The 24,822-nt window shown below is 50.2% G+C and overlaps 1 protein-coding gene across 1 annotated transcript in view; it reads right to left on the bottom strand.

Moving 5' to 3' along the window:
- TOX2 (TOX high mobility group box family member 2) overlaps positions 1-24,822 on the bottom strand; it is a 172,655-nt gene that overhangs the window by 12,824 nt on the left and 135,009 nt on the right. Inside the window, exons 4-6 of the mRNA XM_014941217.1 lie at positions 20,130-20,369; positions 13,844-14,071; positions 1,259-1,339 (exon numbers count right to left, since the gene is read on the bottom strand). Coding sequence (XP_014796703.1) covers positions 1,259-1,339; positions 13,844-14,071; positions 20,130-20,369 — 549 coding nt within the window. The remainder of the gene's footprint in view (positions 1-1,258; positions 1,340-13,843; positions 14,072-20,129; positions 20,370-24,822) is intronic.

The raw sequence follows: 24,822 nt of genomic DNA, 5'->3' as shown, positions 1-24,822 counted from the left end.
CCCCTCTGTCACCAAGCAGGGACACCCCTCCCCTACTGAGACACCCGCCGATGAGGGAAATCCAATGGGGGGGTCTCATTTTGGGGTGATGAAGGCAGAAGTTCCTCAAGGGTCCGTGCTGGGGCCGGTGCTCTTTAACATTTTTATCAATGATATAGACAGGGAGATTAAAGGCACCATCAGCAAGTTTGCGGACGATACCAAGCTGTGTGGTGTTGTCGATACACCAGAGGGACGGGATGTCATCCAAAAGGACCTGGACAGGCTGGAGAGGTGGGCCCAGGTGAACCTCATGAGGTTCAACAAGAACAAATGCAAGGTTCTGCACCTGGGCCGGAACAATCCTCGCCATCAATACAAACTGGGGGGTGAGGTATTGGAAAGCAGCCCTGAGGAAAGGGACTTGGGGGTGCTGGTGGAGGAGAAGCTGGACATGAGCAGGCAGTGGGCAGCTGCAGCCCAGAAGGCCAATCCCATCCTGGGCTGCATCAAAAGATGTGTTGCCAGCAGGTCCAGAGAGGGGATTCTGCCACTTTACTCTGCTCTGGTGAGACCTCACCTGGAGTATTGTGTGCAGGTCTGGAGCCCTCAATAGAAGAAGGACATGGACCTGATGGAGAGGGTCCAGAGGAGGGCCACAAGGATGATCAGGGGGATGGAGCACCTCTGCTACGAGGACAGGCTGAGGGAGCTGGGGTTGTTCAGCCTGGAGAAGAGGAGGCTCCGGGGAGACCTAATAGCAGCCTTCCAGTACCTGAAGGGAGCCTACAGGAAGGCTGGGGAGAACCTGTTTAGAAAGGCCTGCAGTGACAGGACGAGGGGCAATGGCTTTAAGCTGGAGGGGAACAGATTTAGACTGGAGATTAGGAGAGGGTTCTTCACTGTGAGGGTGGTGGAGCACTGGAACAGGTTGCCCAGGGAGGTGGTTGAGGCCCCATCCCTGGAGATATTCAAGGAGAGGCTCGATGGGGCCCTGGGCAACCTGGTCTAGTTGGGGGTGTCCCTGCTGACTGCGGGGGGGTCGGACTAGATGGCCTTTGGAGGTCCCTTCCGGCCTGGGAAATTCTATGATTCTGTGATTCTATGATAAGGCAGAGCATTTCTTTTCGCTCTTTGAGAAGGTGGCAAGCACTGACACCAGGTCTGACAGCACAATTAAACTCGATTTCTTATAAAACTGCTCCTCCCTGGAGCATCCTGTGAGTTGCAAGGAGTTCAGCATGGCCACCTCCAGCCGTGGAGCGAGGGTGGGACGTACCTTGGAGACCAGGCTGGCCCGATACGCTGCCAGCGCCTTCAGGTACTCCTTCTTGGCAGCTTCTGTTTTCCTCTTGTACGCCTGAAAGGACCAAGAAACAGATAATAATTAATAAAGCAGAATAGGATGCTGCTGGGCTCGGCTGCACCCTGCTCAGTGGGATCCCCCACCCGTGCGTTGAGGGCATTTCCTGCACGGAAAACTCCTTTCTGCTGGGGAGTAATTTACCCCAAGTCAAGCAAATAAAACCCCTGGATTGGGCCACACTGGGATTTTTTGGAGACATCACAGGCCAGACCAGTCTGTGTGCCTCGGCAGATATTTCTGCATGGCTGCTCTAAGAGACACAGCCTGATTTTATAGGGTGAACTCAATGAAATCACTTCCCCAGCAGGGAAAAGTGCGACCCAGGCTCTTGGAAGAGCAAGAACAAGAGGCAAAATCCCCAAATGATAGGACTTGCTTAAAAAATGGTGAGACACTCAGAAATTCTAAACTTCTCATTCGTTTTCTGGGCTTTCCCATTATTAAGTCTTTAGAGCCCAACACTCTCAAGCTCTTCTCCACAGTCCTGACAGCTGGGAAGTCCTTTCTTTGCATATAAAAGCTGAGATTTGTGCCAAATCTTATGATTCTGGGAGCTGGGGCTTGAAGGGGAACAGCAAGTATCAGTATAGTTTGCTACCCCCAAAAAAAGAATAATAATAAAGCTTTGTAAGAGTGAATTGTTGTTTATTCTTCCTTCTCTCCCCTGTAATGAGACGTGTTTCATGACTGTTTCACAGGACTGGTCCCCCTTCTGCCCAGAGCTTGGTCCTCCACGGATGGAAAAACACTGGTGTAATCCACCCTGCCTCAAGCAGTGTGAGTCCTCATGGGGTTAAACACATTAAACTGAGCAAGCAAAAAAAAAAATATTTGAAAACGGAATAAAAATTTCAGCAAACAAGGCAGAAACTCCTGAGAAAAATACCTGAGAAAAAGACCTCCTTGAGCAGCGCGCCGATAGAACAGATTTGCATACACTTAATTCTGCTTTTAGAACAATGACAGCTTCCAATAATCAAGATGCTGAAGCCTCATGGGAATATTTATCTCCTTCCCCCTGTAAATTTCCATGGCCATGGCAGCACCTCAGACTCCGCTCTCACACTGACCTCTGAAGGGAAAGTAACCTTCCAGCAGCGAAACCATCCGCTTACTTCCATTTCAGTTTAAAATCAGATACATTCTATTAAAAATGGCTTGAAAACCTTATTTTCCTTGCTAAATCAGAGAGATTCCCGTAATGAAACATTTGGTGAGGGGTCTGGAGAATAAGTCTTATGAGGAGAGGCTGAGGGAGCTGGGGTTATTCAGCCTGGAGAAGAGGAGGCTGAGGGGAGACCTTATTGCTCTCTCCAACTCCCTGAAAGGAGGGTGTAGAGAGGTGGGGGTCGGTCTCTTCTCCCAAGTCACAGGCGACAGGACGAGAGGAAATGGCCTCAAGTTGCGCCAGGGGAGGTTCAGGCTGGAGATTAGGAAAAATTTTTTCACTGAAAGGGTTCTCAGACACTGGGATGGGCTGCCCAGGGAGGGGGTTGAGGCCCCATCCCTGGAGGTGTTCAAAAGACGGGTTGATGTAGTGCTGGGAGGTATGGTTTAGTGATGATGCTCCTTGTTTGTTGTGTGGGTGTCTATTTTTGTCAGTGAGGTTGACGGTTGGACAAGATGATCTTTAAGGTCCCTTCCAACCTAGAAGATTCTGTGATTCTGTGACACGCTGGAGGTCTCAGAAGGTAATTTTCTGAAATGGAGCATTTTCCTAAGTTTGTCTTTGGCTTCATGGCATTCTGGAAGTATTATATTTGCTCCACTCGGAACCAAATTGCATTTTAAAATGTCGGCCTGAAGAAGAGCTTGCCTGAGAAAAGTAACTATTTCTTCCAACAGTATTCGTTCCCCTAAGAAAAGCTGTTCCCTCCCCCCGTAGCTGTGGCCTCCCTGATGCCCGTAGCCCATGGAGGGGCCACCGGTGCCACCCCCACAGCATTTACCAGAAAGCACAATTGTCCCCACAGTGTCACTCCCAGATGCTCATAAATGCAGCCCCTCATGACCGCATGGCAATGAAATAGGAATTCCTGTGTCTTGGGCACCAGGTGGAACAGGGGCCAGTGCTGATGGATTGAAAACATATTTGTATTTCTCCTCTGCAACAGCAAAATACCAAGAGCATTTGTGCTTTTTTTTTTTCAAATCTGGGACAGTGGGAAATCAAAGCACGTGCAGCTACGCAGAGAGGAAATCAATTATTAGGAAGACTCATCTGGAGAAAAACCTGCAATTTACAGACAGTGAGAGGGCAGGTAAATGAGACTTCCTTAACCTAAATGCAAATAAATGAATAACCAATACATTCTGTGCCTGCCTTCATCTCCATCACTTTTTTTTTTCTCCTTTCTTTTCCCCAACTCTTCCTCTCTCCTTGTCTTTTCAAGACAGTGCTGTGCCTCACACACATGCTTTGGAAAGCGCTGACTGCATTACCTTCTTCTCTAACCTGATCCTAAAGCTCTAGAAGATATTGTGCGCCATTATAGAATCATAGAATCATAGAATCATTGAGGTTGGAAGAGACCCTTGGGATCATCGAGTCCAACCATCTCCCCTACTCTACAAAGTCCTCCCCTACACCATGTCCCTCAGCACTGCATCTAAACGGCCCTTAAACACAGCCAGGGATGGGGACTCCACCCCCTCCCTGGGCAGCCTGTTCCAATGCCCGACCACTCTTTCGGTGAAAAATTCCTTCCTAATGTTCAATCTAAACCTCCCCTGTTGGAGCTTGAAGCCGTTCCCTCTCGTTCTATTGTTAATTACCTGTGAGAAGAGACCAGCACCAACCTCTCTACAGTGTCCTTTCAAGTAGTTGTAGAGGGTGATAGAACGACTGAATGGTTTGGGTTGGAAGAAACCTTAAAGATCATCCAGTTCCAACCCCCTGCCCTGGGCAGGGACACCTCCCACCACACCATGTTGCTCCAAGCCCCCTCCAACCTGCCCTTGAACCCCTCCAGGGATGGGGCAGCCACAGCTTCTCTGGCCAACCTGGGCCAGGCTCTCACCACCCACCCTCAGAGTAAAAGAGACATCCCTAAGGGTCTGCTGCCAGGAGTTCTGTCCCATAGATGAAGGACCTTCTGCACCCCCAGAGGGCTCCATGGAGGATGCTGAGCAGTGGGACCGCAGCCAGCCCCCGGGGACACGCCGGGCTGGCGTGGGCAGAGCGGATCCAAACAAAACTCACCGATCCTCTGCGTAACGGCAGCTCCAGTGCAGTATTTATAACCTTTAAAATTTTAATTTAAACATTGACAAAACCATGTTACTTTCTAATTAAATCCCATTTTCTCCCAGGGATTTTAATTTCAAAGTAATTTATCAGATTTAAGGATCCTCAAAACATTTTGCATGTTTTTCTTTCTAACCTGCCATGCCCGCTGATTTATTTTCCTTATTCGTTAGCGGGAGGATTCATTAGTCATTAAGCGAGTGGGTGGGTTGGGGGGGGGGGGGGAGCAAAAATGGTTAGTGATTATGAAAACAAAAAATCAGAGCTGTAAGAAGCATATGTTGGGATCGTAATCCTGACACCTCTGTGTCTCAGCAAAGCAGCTAGTAATTGTGCCGTAATGAAATGTTCTTGTTTGATAACCAGTTAATTAGGGAAGACAATTATTCCAAACCCCGCTGACGCCCACGAATTGCTCCGTGTCGCGCAGGCACTGAATGACAGCCCGAGCTGTTATCCATAACCTCTGCATCCCCAGCCCAGAAGAAACGCTGCTTTCCAAGCCTGGAAAAGGATGAAAAGAACCCAAACTCTGCCCAAAAAAACTCAAGGGGGGTCCACTGATCCCGAGGGAAAAGGCCTCTGCTGCAATCCTGCACGGAGTTTGGGGCATTTTGCTTCAAAAAAGAGATAGACCACCAGGAGAAAAGAGATGAAAAGTGCAGCAAAGGTCTCTAGGAGGAGGAGGGCTGAAGGACTCAGGTTATTTAGCTGTGAGAGAACCCCAAGAGGAGCCACAGCCTCCAAAAGCGACGCAGCGGAGAAAGAGGCAATGAATGAACCTCTGCATCTCCTGCAGATGGGAAAAGAGGCAATAGGCTTAAACTGTAACAGGGGAAATGTTGGCTAAGCACGAGGAGAGCGTTCCTAACAGGAAGGATAATTAAGCACGGGAAGAGATTGCCTGGGGAGATGTGTAATCTCCACCACTGAAGGTTTAAGAACAGATTAGGCACACATCCATCAAGAATGGCTTAAGTAGGGATGATCCTGACTTCAGGCAGCAGTATGGTCTGGTTGACCTCTTAAGTCTCTCTCCTTGTCCTCTTTTCTATGATTCCATGACTGGGTGGGTTTTTTTTCCCCCCCAAAAATGTATATATTTGGATTTTATTCTGCTTGCAAATCTTGGCGGGGGCGGGGGGAAGGTTTACTTGTAACTATTATACACTTCCCTGCAAGATATCTCTAGGGATCATCAGAACTTATGGCTTATTCATAAGATGACTGGAGAGTACTTCTTCCCCCGTGGTGGTGGCTGCCACACCACCTTCCCTTCCCATCCAGCCTCCACGCTGCCACAGGAAACACAGAAAGCAAACACAGCCCCATCATCCTTACACCTTTCCAGCTCTCCCTCACCTCCTCCTGCCCTACTCTGTATCCCTCCTGCTCTAGAAGACTTCTAGAAGCCTTCCTCCTTCCCTAGAATACTTATTCTGTCCTTCCCTCCCTTAAAACCAAGTAATCTGATCTTGGTTTACTGTGTAAATCTCAGCACGTCTCCTTCCCAGAACTGTGGCCAGTTCTGGGCTCCCCAGTTCAAAAAGGACAGGGAACTACTGGAAAGAGTCCAGTGGAAGTTACAAAGATGATCAAGGGACTAGAGCACCTCTCTGCTGAGGAAAGGCTGAGAGACCTGGGGCTGTTCAGCCTGGAGAAGAGCAGACTGAGAGGGGATCTCATTGATGCTGAGCAATATCTGAAGGGTGGGTGGAAAGAGGATGGGGCCAGACTCTTCTCAGTGGTGCCCAGGGACAAGACAATGGGCAACGGGCACAAACTGGAACACGGGTAATTCTATCTATCTTAACATGAAGAAAAACTTCTTTCCTGTGAGGGTGACAGAGCCCTGGAAGGGGCTGCCCAGGGAGGTGGTGGAGTCTCCTTCTCTGGAGACATTCAAACCCTTTTGGACACGTTCCTTTGCGACCTGCTCTGGGTGACCTTGCTCTGGCAGGGGGTGGTGGACTAGACAATCTCCAGAGGTCCCTTCCAACCCCTACAATTCTGCGATTTGCACTAATACCTGCAGTCTGGATTGTTAAATCCTGAGGTCAACAGGCTTGGACATGGGAGGCCCTGTTGATGATGCCCATCACAAGGTTGCTGATTAAGCAGTATACACCAGTTCCCCCAGGCTCTCCCAGCTGCAGCATGGGAGCTGTTGAGCATCTGACATCCCTGAAGACACATAACCTAGAAGGCTCTGGCTAAGGGAAGTATTTGCACAGTTTCAGGAGAGCTGGAGGTGCAGCGTTGTGAAGCAGTCTTTGGGAGAATGAATGGATAAACCCACAATCAAGTAGCAATTACCATTGATTAAAGCACCCTGAAAGACTCCTGCTTTCCTCTGCCTTGAATTCATGGTGCCACCTGGCTGTAAGTCATCTATCACTCCATGTGAGGGCACACGAGGACATGGATAGGACAACCCACAGAAGACTCCAAAGGAAACAGAGCAGGAGGGTGACAAATCCAAGCCCTAACCTCCAATGAAAAGCACATAACATTCATCTTCCACACTGATCTTGCTCTCCAAGAAGAGAAGTCACACTCTTGGAGCTGCTTTTCAGTTCTGACCCTTCGCAGCTTCCCTATCATTATCCCTGTCTCCACCAGACTTCTCTTGAAACCTTGTTTGGGATTGGTGCTTCCATCCTTCTCTGTCCTTGACACTCAGAAGGTGTGGAGACCTCCCTCCAGGCCAGGGCAACTCGATGGACCCTTCCAGCCCCTCACTGCCAGGTCTTGGGGGCAGCAGCAGGAAAATGCAACCAGTGGTGGTGGCTCCACTGCTGAGAGCTCTGTGCAGTGCTGGAATTGGGCAGTTTGATAGCCAGGCTGTCAAGCAGCACAGGCAGGATGCAGCTCCCATGGGGTCTCTTCCTTGTGACACAGCTTCAGAGCTGGCCCGCTACACCTCCGTCCCACCGCAGACACGGGCAGTGTCCTGTCACAGGGTGATGTATCAGGTTCAACGAGCAGATGGATCTGATAAGATGGGTGATCTATTATTTTCTGCTGAGCCAGTAATTTCTCTTCTGGGCAATTCATCCCAGGAGTGCGTACGGCGTGTTATTCTCCAGGCTGTGCATTTGTATGGGGACATCACATATGCATTTGGCCACGGGGTCACTTAGCATTACCAAACTGGTCCTGGGCTATCACGAGAAAGAACTCATCTCCGGTACCTTTGTGTCCCCAGTGAGTCCCCAGAATCATAAGCTCAACTGGAAATGCTGATTTTGTCCAACTTCGCTTCTGCGCAGTTAGGCCCTGGTTTAGCCTGAAGTTACTGAATCACAGAATGCTATGGGGCTGGAAGGGACCTCTGGAGATCATCCAGTCCAACCCCCTGCCAGAGCAGGTCCCCCCAGAGCAGGTCCCACAGGAACGTGTCCAGGTGGGTTTGAATGTCTCCAGAGAAGGAGACTCCACCACCTCTCTGGGCAGCCTCTTCCGGGGCTCTGACTCCCTCAAAGCAAAGAAGTTCCTCCTCATGTTTAGATGGAACTTTCTACATTCAAGTTTGTGCCCGTTCCCTCTTGTCCTGTCCCTGGGCACCACTGAAAAAAGACTGGCCCCATCCTCCTGACACCCACCCTTTAAGTGTTTATATGTTGATCAGATCTCCCCTCAGTCTTCTTTTCTCCAGACTAAAAAGACCCAAGTCCCTCAGTCTTTCTTCAACAGAGAGATGTTCTAGTCCCCTCATCATCTTCACAGCCCTAGTTTACTCAGGTGATTGCTCAGGAGCTTCTTGATGCCTCTGCTCTGAGTTTCCTGGGTCTAGGGAAACATCAACCCAAAGCTTTGAATTTGTTGCTGGATTTCCTAGCGAAAAAGCAGGAGGTTCCAGAGACACCTGCAATGGCCAGCTTGGCAGTGTTCCCATCACCAGGCTCCAAATCAATGTCCTTTTTCCCAAAATACAGTGGACAACGGGAAGGTGCTCAGAGAGGGAATAAGGGAACACGGCAGAGAAAAGCAAATCCCACCGGTGACTTCTCAACATGCTCTGGACAGTCTCCAGGCTTATAGAATCATAGAATCATTGAGGTTGGAAGAGACCCTTGGGATCATCAAGTCCAACCATCTACCCTACTCTACAAAGTTCTCCCCTACACCATGTCCCTCAGTACCCCATCTAAATGTCCCTTAAACACATCCAGGGACGGTGACTCCACCACCTCCCTGGGCAGCCTGTTCCAATGCCCGACCACTCTTTCAGTGAAAAATTCCTTCCTAATGTTCAATAATTATCACCCAAATGAGCCCCCACTAAGAAAGAAGAGCCACCCAGGCTGGGTGTCACCTGCTCTGAAGCACAGACGGCCAGCGGGAGGGCTGGTGGCCCCAAGGAAGGAGGGGGAGGTGGCTGCAGCCCAGCCAGGTGGCACAAGCTGGGACCAGGCTGCGAGCATCACACCCATGCCGGGGAAAAATCCTCCCTAGTCAATATTAGCAGCGTTTGCTCCAACCTAGTGCTCAAATTCTTCTCATTTCTGTCAAATCAGGCAGCCCTTTCAAACCTTGCTGGGTAATGCTGCAAAGGCCGGTCTACATCTGCTAATGACAAAAAAAAATAACACAGAGGCACGGGATTCTGCCAGCCTGGAGCAGGGCCCCGGAGCTGCGGGCGGATTACTGCCCCAGGTACCCCATTTGATGAGAATGGCTGAATTAGCATTTCACTCTCCACCAAAGTCTAAGCTATCTCTACAGGAACAGCTGCTAAACTATTTGCAAAGTTCAAAGAGTACGTATTAATATTATTATTTTTTTTTTTTTTTTTCCTTCCCCGAGTCACATTCTTCAGATTCCCATGTAAGCTGCTTAGAAAGGGCCACGCCAGCTGTTGAAGAATGAAGATTACAACGTCCCGCTAATGCAGAGCTGGAGAGATTGAAAGGTATTCTTATTTATTCCTGTTATGCACACGTGGCCGCACGGGAAGGGGTTAAAATGGGGAAGAAAACGCCGCTTTGCCAAACAGGTGTCCTTGAGCGGTACCCAAGGACACGGAGATTGCTAATCCTGTATTCCACAGCATGATCAAATCACCAGGCAACAGATATAAATAAAAAAAGGCAGGAAATAAGGAAATTTAGATACAAGTGTGTCAGAGGGAAAATGAAGATTCATTGTGAAGAGGCTGAGAAGAGAAGAAGGAACAAAATGACAAAGGCACAAATGATAAACCAGTACGAAGGAAAGAAAAGGGGAGGGTGGGGGGGGGGGAGAAACCTCTCTATGAAATACATGTCTGTGACAGCAGCAGCCAAATCAAAGATGCTCCTAGATTATATGGTTTCTCGCATAATGCGCATTCTGGTTCCCGCTCGGTGTTTGTCTTTCAGCTCCTGCACAGGGGGAAAAAAAAACAAACCCACCCTATCTGAAATGGGACGTGAGCAACCTTTATTTTGCTTGTTTCATCAGGAGGAGAAAGCAAATTTGCTTTGTGGGAGCAGCAGCACCTGCTCAATGGCAAATAAATAGCTACAGCTTTGATATTACAGTGCGTATAATCATTAGCAGCACAAATGGCAGAGGGTTAACCCTCCGCGTGCCGGCCTGAGCTCTCTGGCAAAGGGGAGGCATCTTGTTTCTGCCTCAGAAATGCTCCACGCAGCATCTGTGGGGCAAGCCAGGCTGAGGTTCTGCCTATCTGGGGGGCACAGGACCACCCCTCTGAGCCCGAGGCACTAGTAGGGTGGCTATAAGCCCCTGGTACTGGGCTTTCCTCCTCCCTTCGGCACTGGCAGGGCAGCCACCCCATGCTGTACGTAACTCCTCTGTGTGTGATGTAGCCAGGAGGGATGGACAGATGGATGGACACACCTGCAGGCACAACGGGGCACGTGCCAGGGGCTCCTGACACCCGGAGGGGGACCACAAGCCCAAAACTCCCTGACTGAGGTTGGGTTTATAGAATCATAGAATCATTGAGGTTGGAAGAGACCCTTGGGATCATCGAGTCCAACCTCTCGCCTACTCTACAAAGTCCTCCCCTACACCATGTCCCTCAGCACTGCATCTAAACGGCCCTTAAACACAGCCAGGGATGGGGACTCCACCCCCTCCCTGGGCAGCCTGTTCCAATGCCCGACCACTCTTTCAGTGAAAAATTCCTTCCTAATGTTCAATCTAAACCTGCCCTGTTGGAGCTTGAAGCCGTTCCCTCTCGTTCTGTCGTTAATTACCTGTGAGAAGAGACCAGCACCAACCTCTCTACAGTGTCCTTTCACGAAGTTGTAGAGAGTGATGAGGTCTCCCCTCAGCCTCCTCTTCCTCACACTAAACAGCCCCAGCTCCTTCAGCCGCTCTTCATATGATTTGCCTTCCAGGCCCTTCACTAGTTTCGTTGCCCTCCTCTGCACTCGCTCCAGCACCTCCAGATCTCTCTTGGATTGAGGTGCCCAAAACTGGACACAACCTGCTCTGAACCCCGTCCCCAGTTGCTCCCTGCCTCTCCTGCCCGCTCTCCTCCCACAAGGCAGGGCCCAAAGCACACCCAGGGCTGGGGAAACGCTGCGCTGCTTGGGAAGTGGGAAATAAGGTTTGGAATCCTCATGTGAGGCAGAAACCAGCAGTGGTATAAATGACCACTTAATAACTGCATGGCGGGGCTGAGGTCTGCACATCAGCCCTCTGGAGATGTGATGCCTCAGTCCCATCCCGAAAATCTCAGGCCATGAGGGATCCCAGCCCAAAATCACATCCTCCAGCCTCAAATCTCCCCTCTTTTCTCATGCCAGGAAGAGGGGAAGCTTTCTTGAACTAAAACCTTGGTCCTAATTGAGCAAGGATGTCCAGATTTGGCTCTTGCTTGTCTACTTAGACACCTCTGTCTTGGCTTTTCCCCCGGGTTGTCTCCTGCACTGCTTTCTGCAGTGAGGATATGAAGATACTCAAAACCACTGCTGTCACTAGAGCCAGGAGCAGCACAACGGGTGAAATACTTCCCCTTTCCATCCCTTTCCCAGATGCTCCTGCTCGGTGATGAGCTGAACCACGGTTTGGTGCAGACACGTGGCAGTCTGGACTCCCAGGTCCCAGCAGGATTTTGGCCAGTGAAAGCATCACCACGAAGCTGCCCTGCTCAGTCACCATCCCCTCCCAGAGAGCAGTTGGCATGGGATGCTTGCCTTCACCTGGCCAGGGAGAAAGGGCCTGCAGGACACCCTAGGCACTTGTTTTCACGTATTAAAGACATTTTGTTAAGGTTTTTTTTGTTTGTTTTTCCTTTTTCCTTTCCCTTGCATCACCTTATGAATCGAAACAAACTCAAGTGGGGCTGCTGGCAGGGGAGAGCAAACGGGGACCAAAGAAACTCTTTTCCAGCTGAACACTTCCAGAGCGAACGTGCCCCAGCGCACAAACCGGCGACGAGGTGCCAGAGCCAAAGATAAACAGTGTCCCTGCAGCTGGAGTCCCGGGCAGGGAGGGAGCTGTCCTGGGAGAAAAGTATACAGCTGGAGACAAAGCCAGGAAGTTAATATTTAAGCATTCAGACAAGGAACAAATGACTTAATTAAATCAATTACAGAGGGAGAAATGGAGCCACTTAGAAAGCGTGTGTAAAGAGACGGCGAGGCTGCTGCTATCTCAGAGAAGGAGGAAGAGTTAGCAGGGAAGATAAACGGGCTGGGCTAATCCCTGCTGTTAATTAAGAGCCCAGCATTTGCACTGCGCTGAGTCAGGGTGGCACCAGCAATTCCATTATATAAGCCACATTTACAGCCACGCTCAGTGCCCCATCTACAGAGACATTTGTAAGCAGATGGAGGAGGGGAGAAGCAGCACGAGATGTTGGGAGGGATGAAAGCAGGAGAAAGAAGTGACATAAAAGCTCTTCCATGCTCCTGAACCTCTCACACCTTGCAGCAACAGCCCAAACCCAGCCCCTGCCCTGCCCCATCCCGGGCAGCAGGGCTGGGGTCAACCTGCTGCACAAGGAAGGGATCTTCCTCCCTTCTTCAGCACAGGAAATTCCTGTGTGGTCCCCCAGCGACCCATCCAAAGTGGTTTGCAAGCCCCGAGACATGCGGGGCAAGACAGAGGAGAAAAGAGGGGGGGTCATGAAAACATCAAACCAACACTTTGCAAAGTATGGACACTCTAGATGGATCAGCAAAAGGGCTTTCATCCCAGAAGATGCCTTGCTCTTATTGCTGGTTTGGTGAGGGGTGGAAAGCAAGGCTATTTCCCTAGCATGACTTCCAGTTAAATGACTTTTTCCTCCCTTCCCAAATGTAGCTGCTGCAGATGCTGGCCATGGACAACCAAGGAGAGACAGAGCCAGGCTGAAGTTAGCAGACAGGCAGAAGGGCTCACCACTCATGGGGGGACTGTCAGTGAAAGCACATTTGGGTTCAGAGACACATCACACCCAGTGGCAGATCTTGCTCTGCCTGATAAAAAGACATACTTGCTCTGGAAAGGGTTCCCTGGGGTTTGCTCAATAGGCAACAAGCAATTACAGCCTTTTGTAACCGACTCGGCATCAACGAAACCGTTAAAGCAGGACTTGGTAGTCTCCACATGAAGCAGACTCAAAGTGGCTGACAGCTTTGGGGCAGGAAGGTTTCCTCTGTGAGGCCACTTCAGACATCTCCCTCCGAAGCTTTTAAAGCCTCAACGTTAGATTTCAGGCCAGTGATGTAGAGAGTTAATAGTTTTTAGCCCGTTGCCGTCACTCCTTGTAAGTAAATAAGCAAACACAAACCCATCTCTCATCTACAGCTGTAAAAACCTCACGTCAGGGAAAGGCCACTGATGTGTTTGCAAAGTATGATCATCTCAAGAATAATTAGTTGTCAGAAAAATTTGCTTTTCCCCATGTAACAACAGAGGGTTTTTTCTAAAAGAGGGGCAGAGGCAAAGCAAACAGCGTATGCTTCTGCCACCCCATCCCTGCCCTGCCTGCCAGGGGGGTCAGACCTTCAGACATGTGGGTGCCAAACGCCACCCAGGGAGGTGTTGAAGGGCCAGGTCACGTCCCCACCACACCATGTTGGGGCACACAAACCACTCCAGCATCCCTTCAAGTGGCAGTGGCCACTTCAGCATCGGTCTGGACAATAAGCCTCCGTCTCTGTGCATATGCTTCAGGCTGTTCAAGCCCCTGGCCACGCTCCTAATGTCCCTGGGGAGACTCTGACGCTCTGTACCACGGAAAAACATATTGAAACAGTTGGAAAAAAAAAAAAAAAAAAAAAAAAAAGAAGGCATCATTAACTCACTTGTTTTTGTTCTTCTCCCAAACTGTCCCACATGGACGCAACGATTTTCGATACGTCTCCAAAGGTGGCGTTGGGGTTTTGCCCTTTGATGGCTGCTTGTGTGTCTCTGAAGAACAGGGCATAGGCTGACACGGGCTTCTGGGGCTCATTGGGATCCTTCTTTTTCTTCTTCTTTTGGCTTTTGGGCTTTTTGCCCAGGTCTGTTGATGGTCTTTTCTCTCCAGTAACCTGCAAGAGATGAACCTTAGCACTCAGCTGGGAGTAGTTCAAAACGAGTCCCTGCCACAGCTTGTAAGCAAAGGGGATGAGAAAGCGCATGGGTAGGGAAGGGCTCCCCATGCAGCGAGGAGGGCAGTGGCCCTGGGGACCTCTTTGGCCCCCAGGAACCTCCAGAACCATTGCACGAACTGCTGGTGGGTGCCTGAGCCCAGTTTGGGTGCCCTCTCACAGTCCAGGTCACAGCTTGGGTTTGCCCCTTGGTCTCTGCTCATCCTCAGTTACCCCCTTCCTCCTCCTCCCCCCCCGGCATCACAAGCTCGTTCCCTCCTTGATGCTCTTCTGGGACCTCTCCAAACCCCTTGCATTCCAGCCAGATCCCTTGAGCAGTCTGAATTTTTCCAAAATTGGCTTCCACATAGTTTCTGATTTCCAGCCCAATAATCCCTCCTGGCAAGCTGCTTCAGACTGTCCTTGCCCCCAACATGTGCCAGCGGCTCAGCTTTCCTGCTCTGGAGGCAGCAGGGTCATGAGCACTGACCAAGCAGCACCACCATCCCGTTGGCCATCACACTGGGGCCATCCAAAATTTGCTTCACCCTGCTAAAAGGTATGTACCCCTATCCAGGAAAAATATTCAGGAATTAAACTATTTTAATCTTATGTATTCAATCACAGAATCATAGAATCACAGAATGGTTCGGGTTGGAAGGGACCTTAAACACCATCCAGTCCCAACCCCCTGCCCTGGGCAGGGACACCTCCCACCAGAGCAGGTTGCTCCAAGCCCCCTCCAACCCCTCCAGGGATGGGGCAGCCACAGCTTCTCTGGGCAACCTGGACCAGGCTCTCACCACTTTCAGAGTGAAAATGTTCTTCCTGAGATCTGATCTAAATCTCTCCTCTTTCAGTTTGAAGCCATTACCCCTTGACCTATCACTACGTGCCCTTGAACAACCCCAACTCATTCAGCCTGTCCTCATAATGGCCACAACCACTGCAGAGCTGTGGTGGCAAAGGTGTGGTGGCTGGTGGAGCAGGCTTGGGGGGACCTCTGGTCCAGGAACTGTGGGAATGGGGGCTCTGAGTCATGATGTGGTGGGGGAGTCATGGCCATGGCATGAAGACTCCTAACAAGGAGAGGGGTTGGGGACTTGATCCTGAGATTCCCCTGTTTTGGTTTAAAACAGTTCCCCCTCATTGTGTGGTGTCCTCATAATGGGCACAACCACTGCAGAGCTGTGGTGGCAAAGGTGTGGTGGCTGGTGGAGCAGGCTTGGGGGGACTTCTGGTCCAGGAACTGTGGGAATGGGGGCTCTGAGTCATGATGTGGTGGGGGAGTCATGGCCATGGCATGAAGACTCCTAACAAGGAGAGGGGTTGGGGACTTGATCCTGAGATTCCCCTGTTTTGGTTTAAAACCGTTCCCCCTCGTTGTGTGGATCCCCTCCCTGATCCCAAGTCCCTCCCCATCTCTCCTGGAGCCCCTTGAGGGACTGGAAGGGGCTCTAAGGTCTCCCCAGAGCCTTCTCTTCTCCAGGCTGAACCCCCCCAACTCTCTCAGCCCCCCCTCCCAGCAGAGGGGCTCCAGCCCTCCCAGCATCTCCGTGGCCTCCTCTGGACTTTCTCCAACAGGTCCATGTCCTTTCTGTGCTGAGGACTCCAGAGCTGGACATAGTGCTCCAGGTGGGGTCTCACGAGAGCAGAGCAGAGGGGTGGCATCACTTCCTTAGCGTCCCTTAAACGCTTTGCATGCACCACCCACCCTTTCTGACCATGCTGGATGACTGGGGCTGGCTGTATCCACCAACCTGTGGGTGGTTGAACCAAGGGGAGCAGGACACAGGCAACAGTAGTTGGATTTTGTGGCTGCTCAGCATGAGATGCTGCCACCGGGCTGGGATGTAAAACTGGATGTCAACCTCCAGTGAAGGCAGCAGAGAAAGAAGAGCCTACGGCTGAGCCCCGGGCAGCGTGTTCAATATATGGGACTGCAGCAGCCTCTGTGTGATGGTGTGCGAAGGAGAAGACCCCTGGAAAGCACTTGGACATACATCAAAGCTCTCAAGGCATTAACCGCGGTCAGCGAGAGCTCGCACTACAGGGAAGCACCATTATCCTTATTTTATAGCAGAGGAAAAACTAAATACACCAGAGGTTAAACACGGCAGAGAATAAAACTGCTTGCTGCCAGCTGGCTGCTCCAGCCTGATCTGGGCATCCTGGGGGGCAAACAGAGTACCAGCACCTCCTCCTGCAGACCCACTGGCACCGAGCACTCAGCCCCTACCTGACTTCGGCAGGCCAAGCTCTACCAGGGGCTAATTATACCACCTGCTCTACCAGGTGCCTGGACTAATTACCATAGAATCATAGAATGGTTTGGGTTGGAAGGGACCTTAAAGATCATTGAGTTCCAACCCCCTGCCCTGGGCAGGGACACCTCCCACCACACCAGGTTGCTCAAGACCCCATCCAGCCTGGCCTTGAACCCCTCCAGGGATGGGGCATCCACAGCTTCTCTGGGCAACCTGTTCCAGTGTCTCACCACCCTCAAAGTAAAAGAATTTCTTCCTGAGATCTAATCCAAATCTCTTCTCTTCCAATTTAAAACCTTTGCCCCTTGTCCTGTCACTGCACTTCCTGACAAAGAGTCCCTCTCCAGCTCTTCTGTAGCTCCCTTCAGATATTGATAGGCTGTTATAAGGTCTCCCAGGAGCCTTCTCTTCTCCAGGCTGAACAACCCCAGCTCTCTCAGCCTGTCCTCACAGCAGAGGTGCTCCAGCCCTATGAGCATCCTCCTGGCCCTCCGCTGGACCCGTTCCAATAGGTCCATGTCCTTTCTGTGTTGATAATTACATCACTTAGAAAGTTGCCCAGTCTGTCTCTTAGAGGTCTAAAAAAAAAAAATAATTAAAGAAACTGATTTACGCAGGTCTAAACGCCGAGCCTTTGAGAGAACTGTGCCTCCTTGGAGAGAACTGTGCCTCCCAGTGAGTGCTGGGAGCAAAAGGCCTTTTTTTCTCCTGCTGGATTTGCTGATTTGACTGAGTGTTTGGGAAGTGCTGGGATGGAAGGGGCTTCGTTTCAGCTGGCTCAGGCCGGGCGCGGGGAGGAAAGGGCAGCAGCGCTCCTGTTCTCCGCTCAGCAGCTCTTGACCGGTCATTACGTTCAGTATCAGCGCAGTGACATTTGTCAAACAGACAGTGACCATTAGTGAACGAGCAGAGAGACCAAAAAAAACCACTGCGTTTAATTTAAAATTGCCCAATTGGGCTTGAATGGGAGGCCGGGAGGTGAAAGGCCAGCTTATTAAGAGAAAAAAAAATCAAGCATGACAGGGCTTCAGCCCATTAGCAAGTGAGATGGTATTTTAACTAACTGTAATCCTGGTTGATTCACTGAAGTGCCGTGGGGGGGACCTGCTCTCCTCGCAGCCGTTGACCAAGCGAAGCAGCCACCAACGGGCACCATCCAACCACGGCCACGACAGTGGTTTTACTGTTGGTCCTGCGCAGGCAGCACCGAGGAGAAAATGGTGTTTATGGAAAACGGACGCTGCCAGGAGGGAACAGAGCAGATAAAGACTTTGCCTGGGGTTCACCAGGTGTGACCCAGCACGGGACGAGACAACAGCAGAAGATGCTTGAACCACCAAAGCCACGTTCATGGCTAAAGACAAACCCTGGTGAGCCAGCAGCTCACTGCCCCAGGGGAACGGCATCTCCCAAGGGCTAAGGCATGGGCGAAGTGGCCATGAGGGCTCATGCAGGGGAGTGAAGCTCATGGCCACCAGCCCCTGCATGGACCCGCTCTGGAGAGGCAGCAGAAGGTATGTTTAACACCAGATGTGGACTGGGGCAACTCCCCGGTGACAGATGTGATCCTACAAACTGGCGGCTTGGTGCCTTCTTAGATGTTGAACCCATGAAGAGCAGGAACCTCATGGACACCAGGATTTTAATAACCATGGAGAAAGACAGCTAATCCAACTGGGATCTGGGCTACAACTTCCTCTCCCTCTCATGCATGTGTGCAACCCCCCTGAAGCAAGTAAGTGCATCAGTGAGGCCAGGAGGCCTCCTAGAATCACAAGCTCCCTGACTCTGAGGACCTACAGGACCTGAAGCACCCTCTGCCACCAGACCCTTTTCTTTACCGTGTGACCTTCTCGGTGACAGGATTATTTCCGTGTGTCAGACAGCACTTTGATGACTTGTTGCAGAAAGGCCCTTAATGGCCATATGAGAAATGACTGATGGGTGAGGACAGCAGCTGCGCAGATCGAGAAAGCAAACAGAAACCTGCAAGCCACAGTGGGTTCTGCTGCTTTCTTTACACTTATGATCTCCTTCCTCCATCAAACACACCACTCCTGTCCCACCTGCCTTGCTGGGTAGTTTACAGGGCAGAAAAATGAGGGGGAATGCCTTTAGGATTAGGAAAAAATTCTCTAGTTTACAGGGCAGAAAAATGAGGGGGAATACCTTTAGGATTAGGAAAAATTCAAATCTTTGCAAGTTGTCATAATTTGGACATTGGATCTCCAGATTCTTCCTACCCCCACAGGCATCACTGGCTCAATGAGAACAGAAGATCCAACCCCAAAACTGAGTCCTTCCCAGTGACTCCTGTGGCCCCAGCTGGCCAGGAGAAAAGCTGGGTGATGCTGGAAGAGGCGGAGTGAGAGTATCTGGTCTGCAATGAAGCTGCAACTCATTTTCTGTTGATGTGAAAGATTTCAGCTCCCAGTTAATTGCCTGGAGCTGTGTGACATGGGCTCTGGGAGGTGGGAGATGGTGGGGTCCAGCAGCACAACCCATCCCACAGTGTCCCCCAAATGTGGAATCGCAGAGTTTGAGAAACTCCATCTATTTTCAGTCATGTGTATCCCTTCTTTTTACAGTTTCATTCCACTGAAGCTCAGTTTTCACATCCATGTGTGCACTCTGCTTTCAAATCCTATCTGAAGTGAAAGCTGACAGATGAAAAACTAACAGACTGATAGGAATACAGTTCCCTAGATCCCATAGAACCATACAATTATTTAGGTTGGAAAAGACCTTTAAGATTTCCAAGGAAAGGGAAAGGCTTTTGCTCAGTCCTATCATTTTCCTGGCTTTCTGGTCTCTGCACTGTTTGCTGTTCTGGTTACACATGCAAATTCTGGTTTTTAGGGGACAAGGTTACAATACCAGCGCTTCTGCTGTCATCTTTGGATCAACACCTTCCAGGAGCTGGTCTCCTATGAAAGGCTTCAATCAAAGCCCTCCAGGGAGCCCAATGTCTGACCTGCAGGCACAGAGGCCCACCGGGCATCGAGGCAGCAACCCTGCAATGGCTGCAATTTGTCCTCAGTACATAACAGACGAAGACCCACAGAACACAGCGCGTCTTGTTTGCTTTGCTGCTGCATTTTGAGAAAGACGGGCAACAACCCAGATGTCCCCAAAACCCTAGGAGATCCTTGGGTTTCTGGACGTCATGCTCACCAGCAGTTGTGCTGTCTCCAGAGGCTGACTCTGTGCCACTAAGACATGGCTGAATACCTAACATGCTGCCAGGGCAAACTAAAAGGCAGAAGACTCTTTCTCTTCTGATTTCTGACTTTTTTTTCCCTTAGCAAGCCATGCGCAGAGAGCTCAGTTAAATCCCACCCTGTGTTACAGTCCTTCCCGGTTTTACTCTCCCCTACCTGCTGCCAGAAATCTAACTTGGCACCCGAGCCTTTGCAGAACCTGAGCCCTGAACCTGCTTTTCTCACCAAAACCCTCAGCGGAGGAAACTCTGCAGCTTGATGGGCCTGGGAAACCACGGAGAGAAAAAACCAGCTCTTACTGCCAAACTTTTTCCATGCACAACCCAAGTGTGTGTGCCAGGCTGCCATGCTGGGCCTAACCCTAGACTGGAAACAATCTCCCCATCCTTGGGAAAGTCTCCCACTCTCTCTCTCTATTTTTAAAAAACCAGAAGAGAGCCTGTGCTCTCTTTTAGTGCAATTTATCCCTCACCGGAAAACATGAGATGCCGTTTTCTCGCTGCGTGTTAACACAGGCGTGACTGCACGTACCTTATAATGTGACTCTGTCTCCTCTTCCTGAGTAGAACTGGAAGGAGATGGTGTAGCAGACTTACTTCCCGGGGGCGAGGGGGAACTGTGGGTAACACCGCTCCGCATCCCCATCTGAGAGATCAGCTGTGACTGGCTGAGAGCGCTCATGGGGCCGGCTAACATCCCGGGGCGGTTGAGCAGGGGCACTTGACGGTTGGACTCATAGGACGTGGCCTCCGAGTGGACCATCTCCTGGATCTGAGTTAGGAGAATATCACTTTGTAGTTAAAAGAGGTAGGTATTTATTTATCATACTGTCAAATCACTTTACCATGAACTCTTTACCCACTGATTTGAAATTATTCTACGCAGGCTGGTGAAGTCTTCCTGGTGCCCCCTTCCAAATAAGCCAGGAGCAAGAAACGAACACCGTGCAACCTGGGGCTCTGCTCCTGCCATCTCCCTGCCCGTGGAGACTACAGAGATGTGCTAAATTCTCTTTGTACAAACATCCCTGTGTCCAGGAGGTGCCCCTGCCTGCCTCAGCGACCAGTGGTGTCTGGTACCTACCAGGGGGCTGAAAGAAAAGCTCAGAAATGAGCAGTTTTTGGCCAAACAACCGGAAGAAGGGAGAGTGTTCCAATGTCCTGTGCATTTCTGGGGCCAAGCCTTGCTCTGCACACGTGAGGCCATCGCTGAGCACCAGCACTTGTCATGCCACGGTGTTTGGGACCCATGGCTGATAGCCCAGCCCCAGTACCTCAGCGATGAAGTCCTAGAGGCTGTAGACCCCAAATATGCTCTTTCTGAGTCATACTTGGTGTTGGCATTTAGAAACTGCACAGATTAAAAAATATCTGCTTGTCTGAATTTATGAAGGTGCCACAAGCAAACCTTCTGCATCATCTGTACGGCCCTTGGTCGTTAGTACTAATAGGGTTAACCTAGCAAGCCCAAAAGCCATCAGTGGAAGCCTCAGGTCCCCACTCCCACCACATTGGTCTGTCCAAAGCTGTGACACCACCATCAAGCCACAGGGTTCTACGTCCCCGAGCCCCAGAGGCAGCAAGCACCAGGGCATGGCTTGAGATGGACCCCAATGTGTGGGGGCAAGCTCTGCTGGTGGCCATCACCTCATTACAGCTTCTCCAGAAGACAGAATCACAGACTGGCAGGGGTTGGAAGCGACCTCTGGAGATCATCTAGTCCAAACCCCTGCCAGAGAAGGGTCACCAGAGTGGGTTGCACAGGAACATGTCCAGGTGGGTTTTCAATGTCTTCAGAGAAGGAGGCTCCACCACCATCAGGGCTCTGCCACCCTCAAAGTAAAGAAATTTTTCCTCATGTCAAGATGGAATTTCCTGTGTTCCAGTTTGTGCCCGTTGTCCCTTGCCCTCTCACTGGGCACCACTGAGAAGAGTCTGGCCCCATTCCCTTGACACCCACCTTTAGATATTGATAAGCATTGATGAGACAACTTTTCTGATTTTAAATACTGTAAACAGTTGCAATCCCACTCGAAATGAATGTAGCAGAAAGAAAAAGAAAAATCCACACGAGGGCAAAGAGAATTACTGGCTGCGTGTTCAGATGTCCCAGTGAGGGACGGGACCAGAAGCAATGCATGACATGATGATGTAGAGGCATAAGAGATGCGAGAGGTGGGTACCTGATAGAGTTGTCCCCCAAAATAAAGAGTTTCCTAACACCTATTTATCTGTTCTCATAGGATGAGAGTGAAGGGACATCTAATGGGACTGAAAGGGGACTAATCACACAGGGCTGCCGGGCGCACGGAGACGGCACAGGCCGTCGGCACCAGCACTGCCTCCTGAGGCTGCTGAGCCAACAGCCTGCAAAGATTTGAAAGAAAAATGAAACAGATATATATATATATATATATATATATATATATATATATATATATAAAAGAAATGTTGAATGTTACATTAGTCAAAATAAAAATATCTTACAGAGCTTGTATCCTCCCATGTCACGGCATAAACTGAAGTTCAAGTGGTCGGGTCAGGCAGGAGTAGCCACAACCCCCTGCCCTGGCCATGGAGGGGAGATGAGATGAGATGGGGACAAACCTGGCTGTGCTGTAGGTGCATGGAAGATTTTGGGGCTGCCCTGCTGTCGTTTGAGCCAAGACCCCATTTCCAGTTTGCACAATTTTCCCTGAAAACCCCATTTTCACCCCAGGATCCATTCTTGCCCGGCCACTTCCCAGCAGCAGGGCTCAGCCTCATCCAGCCAGGGAGGAAGCTGGTGGGAGGGCGAGCAAGCTTTGCCTGAAACATTTTCCAGGCTTATTTTTTTCCCTTTTATATTAATCTGATTAATGTTAACATGAGTTTAAAGACTCAGGCTTTATTTATTAACAATCCTCATTTCCGATAAGCCCACTGAGGTGCAACCTCTCATTACCAGGGGACGTTTGCCAGCTCCATTAGCAGCACGTACAGAGAGAAACCCAGGGAAGACCTACAAGGGCTCAGAAGGCTTCCGAGGAAATAAATCCCAACACAAAACCAGATTTACTATTGCAGGGCAGGAATCAAGAGCTTTAGGCAACACCCGGCAGCACGTTCTGCTCTCTTTCCGATTCTCCATCGGTAGCAAGTGTGTGTGTCAGGGGAACAGATTTTCCTAGATCTGCCCTTTTTCTGTATGAATTACGAAGTGTGGGGATTTAACTCACAGGAAAGAAAAGAATGTCTTGCCTGAGGAGTCTGAGCGGGGTTGACTTAGAGACCAGGCTGAATGGTGGTTGCAAGGGAACACCCCCTGGGGGGGAAATCCCGGCCAAAGGGACACCGAGGACACACACAATGTGGCCAGGGAAGGTGGGGATGGACAACAGGCATTTCCCAAATTCCAGTGGAAAAGGTAAATTGGTCTGGGATTTGTGTCAGCTTAATCCAGACCTTTCATGTCAGAGAAGATCTGCCAGCTGCTAAGGAAAAGAATAATTTATTGTCCCTATTTTAAATTTAAATGACGAAAAAGTTTAGAAGACGGGTGTTTTAGAAACGGGGAAGGCTATGAAATGTGGCTTAAAAATTTTTAAAATTTAAAATAGCTCGTGCACGTTTGCAGCCGTGGCAGTCTCTTGGGTAAATACTGTATTAAGACAATTTTTTTGAAACTTTTATTATGTGGCCAATAGACCACAACGGCTCCATTTATCCATTAAATATGTAATCATACACTTTTTCTTTACAGTGCATGTTATTTACGCAGCAGAGCAGAACAAGTCCAGAAGTGCAATTATGGATATGGGACACGTGCTGCAAATGCTTATGAAAATTTGTAGGAAAAAAACAGAAACATGAGCCCTGGCTCAGAGAATCCATGCAGGAGCCTCCTGCTGACAGCAGCCCAACCACAGCCCTCTCTTAAAAACTGAAGACACTGCATATTTCTTGGGACATCCCCCGCCTCAAGGATATCTTGGCCCAGAGGCCTCCTCCCAAGCAGTTGCCCATTTCTTGTTGTCATTAAAAATCGGCGGTTTTACTTAAAAACTTTGCTGAATGTTGCTGGTTCTGACACCCTCTCACATCTCCAGCTCTTCCAGCCTTGGCCAGGAGGTTTTGCAGAAGGACATGTGTGACTATGATTCTCATGTGTGAGCCTGCTGACTGATGTCTGGAGGAGCAGGATCTGGCCCCATCCTTTGCCACTCACTAAATTTCTCTCCATTTCCCCCTTTTTTCTTGTTTTTAAAATAAATAGGGTTTTGGAACAAACGTGCCGGGCTGCCACCTCCCCATAACCCCTGCTCACAGCTCCCAATGTCCTCAGGACCAGAGAGGTTAAGCATTGGAAGAGCCATTTGTAGTCTCCAAATATAAAATATTTGGGGTGAAAATGAAGGCGAGAGGCTTGTGTGCAGCCCCAGTGTGACAACGGGGTGACAGTGGCCTTCGCTCCAGCTGGGGAAGGGGTTAGTCCCACTTTCCACTGCGAGACCCTGCCGACACGGAGTTCTTCTCGTTGGGCACCCCCAGGAGCTACTACTCCCCACCAAGAGAGTCTCAAGGAGAAAGAAACCCAGGAGCAGGATTCAGAGATGCTCCCCTGCAGCGAACTGTCTAATTAGGCAAGTAAATCACAGAATCACAGAATCTTCTAGGTTGGAAGGGACCTTAAAGATCATCTTGTCCAACCGTCAACCTAACTGACAAAAATAGACACCCACACAACAAACAAGGAGCATCATCACTAAACCAGACCTCCCAGCACTACATCAACCCGGCTTTTGAACACCTCCAGGGATGGGGCCTCAACCCCCTCCCTGGGCAGCCCATTCCAATGCCTGAGAACCCTTTCAGTGAAAAAATTTTTCCTAATATCCAGCCTGAACCTCATGATGAATGAAATTGTGATGATGGCAAACCGAAGTGAGAGAAGGTAACGAATGCCATTTTTTTCCCCCTGCAAAAGCAAACAACCTCTTCTCCCATGGCACATTGGTCCCATGGGATGCAACCCCTGCCATGGGCTCACGGGGGCTGTGCCCACCCACCAAGCACCCAGCATCCCCGCGGAGCCCGACGGAAGCACACAGGTAATTAAACAACTGAACGTGATTAGCTCCATCACCAGGAGGGGAGGCTCCGAGAGCCGGGTCCAATCCTGTCTCCATCCCAGGGAGATGATGGAGATGGAGATGGAGATGGAGATGGAGATGGGCGTTCAGCCC

The sequence above is a fragment of the Calidris pugnax genome, unplaced genomic scaffold (assembly GCF_001431845.1).
Source record: "Calidris pugnax isolate Ruff unplaced genomic scaffold, ASM143184v1 scaffold55, whole genome shotgun sequence".
Classification (NCBI taxonomy): Eukaryota; Metazoa; Chordata; class Aves; order Charadriiformes; family Scolopacidae; genus Calidris; species Calidris pugnax.
Note: the sequence above shows the minus strand (reverse complement) of the source record. Positions and strands in the feature narration are given on the sequence as shown.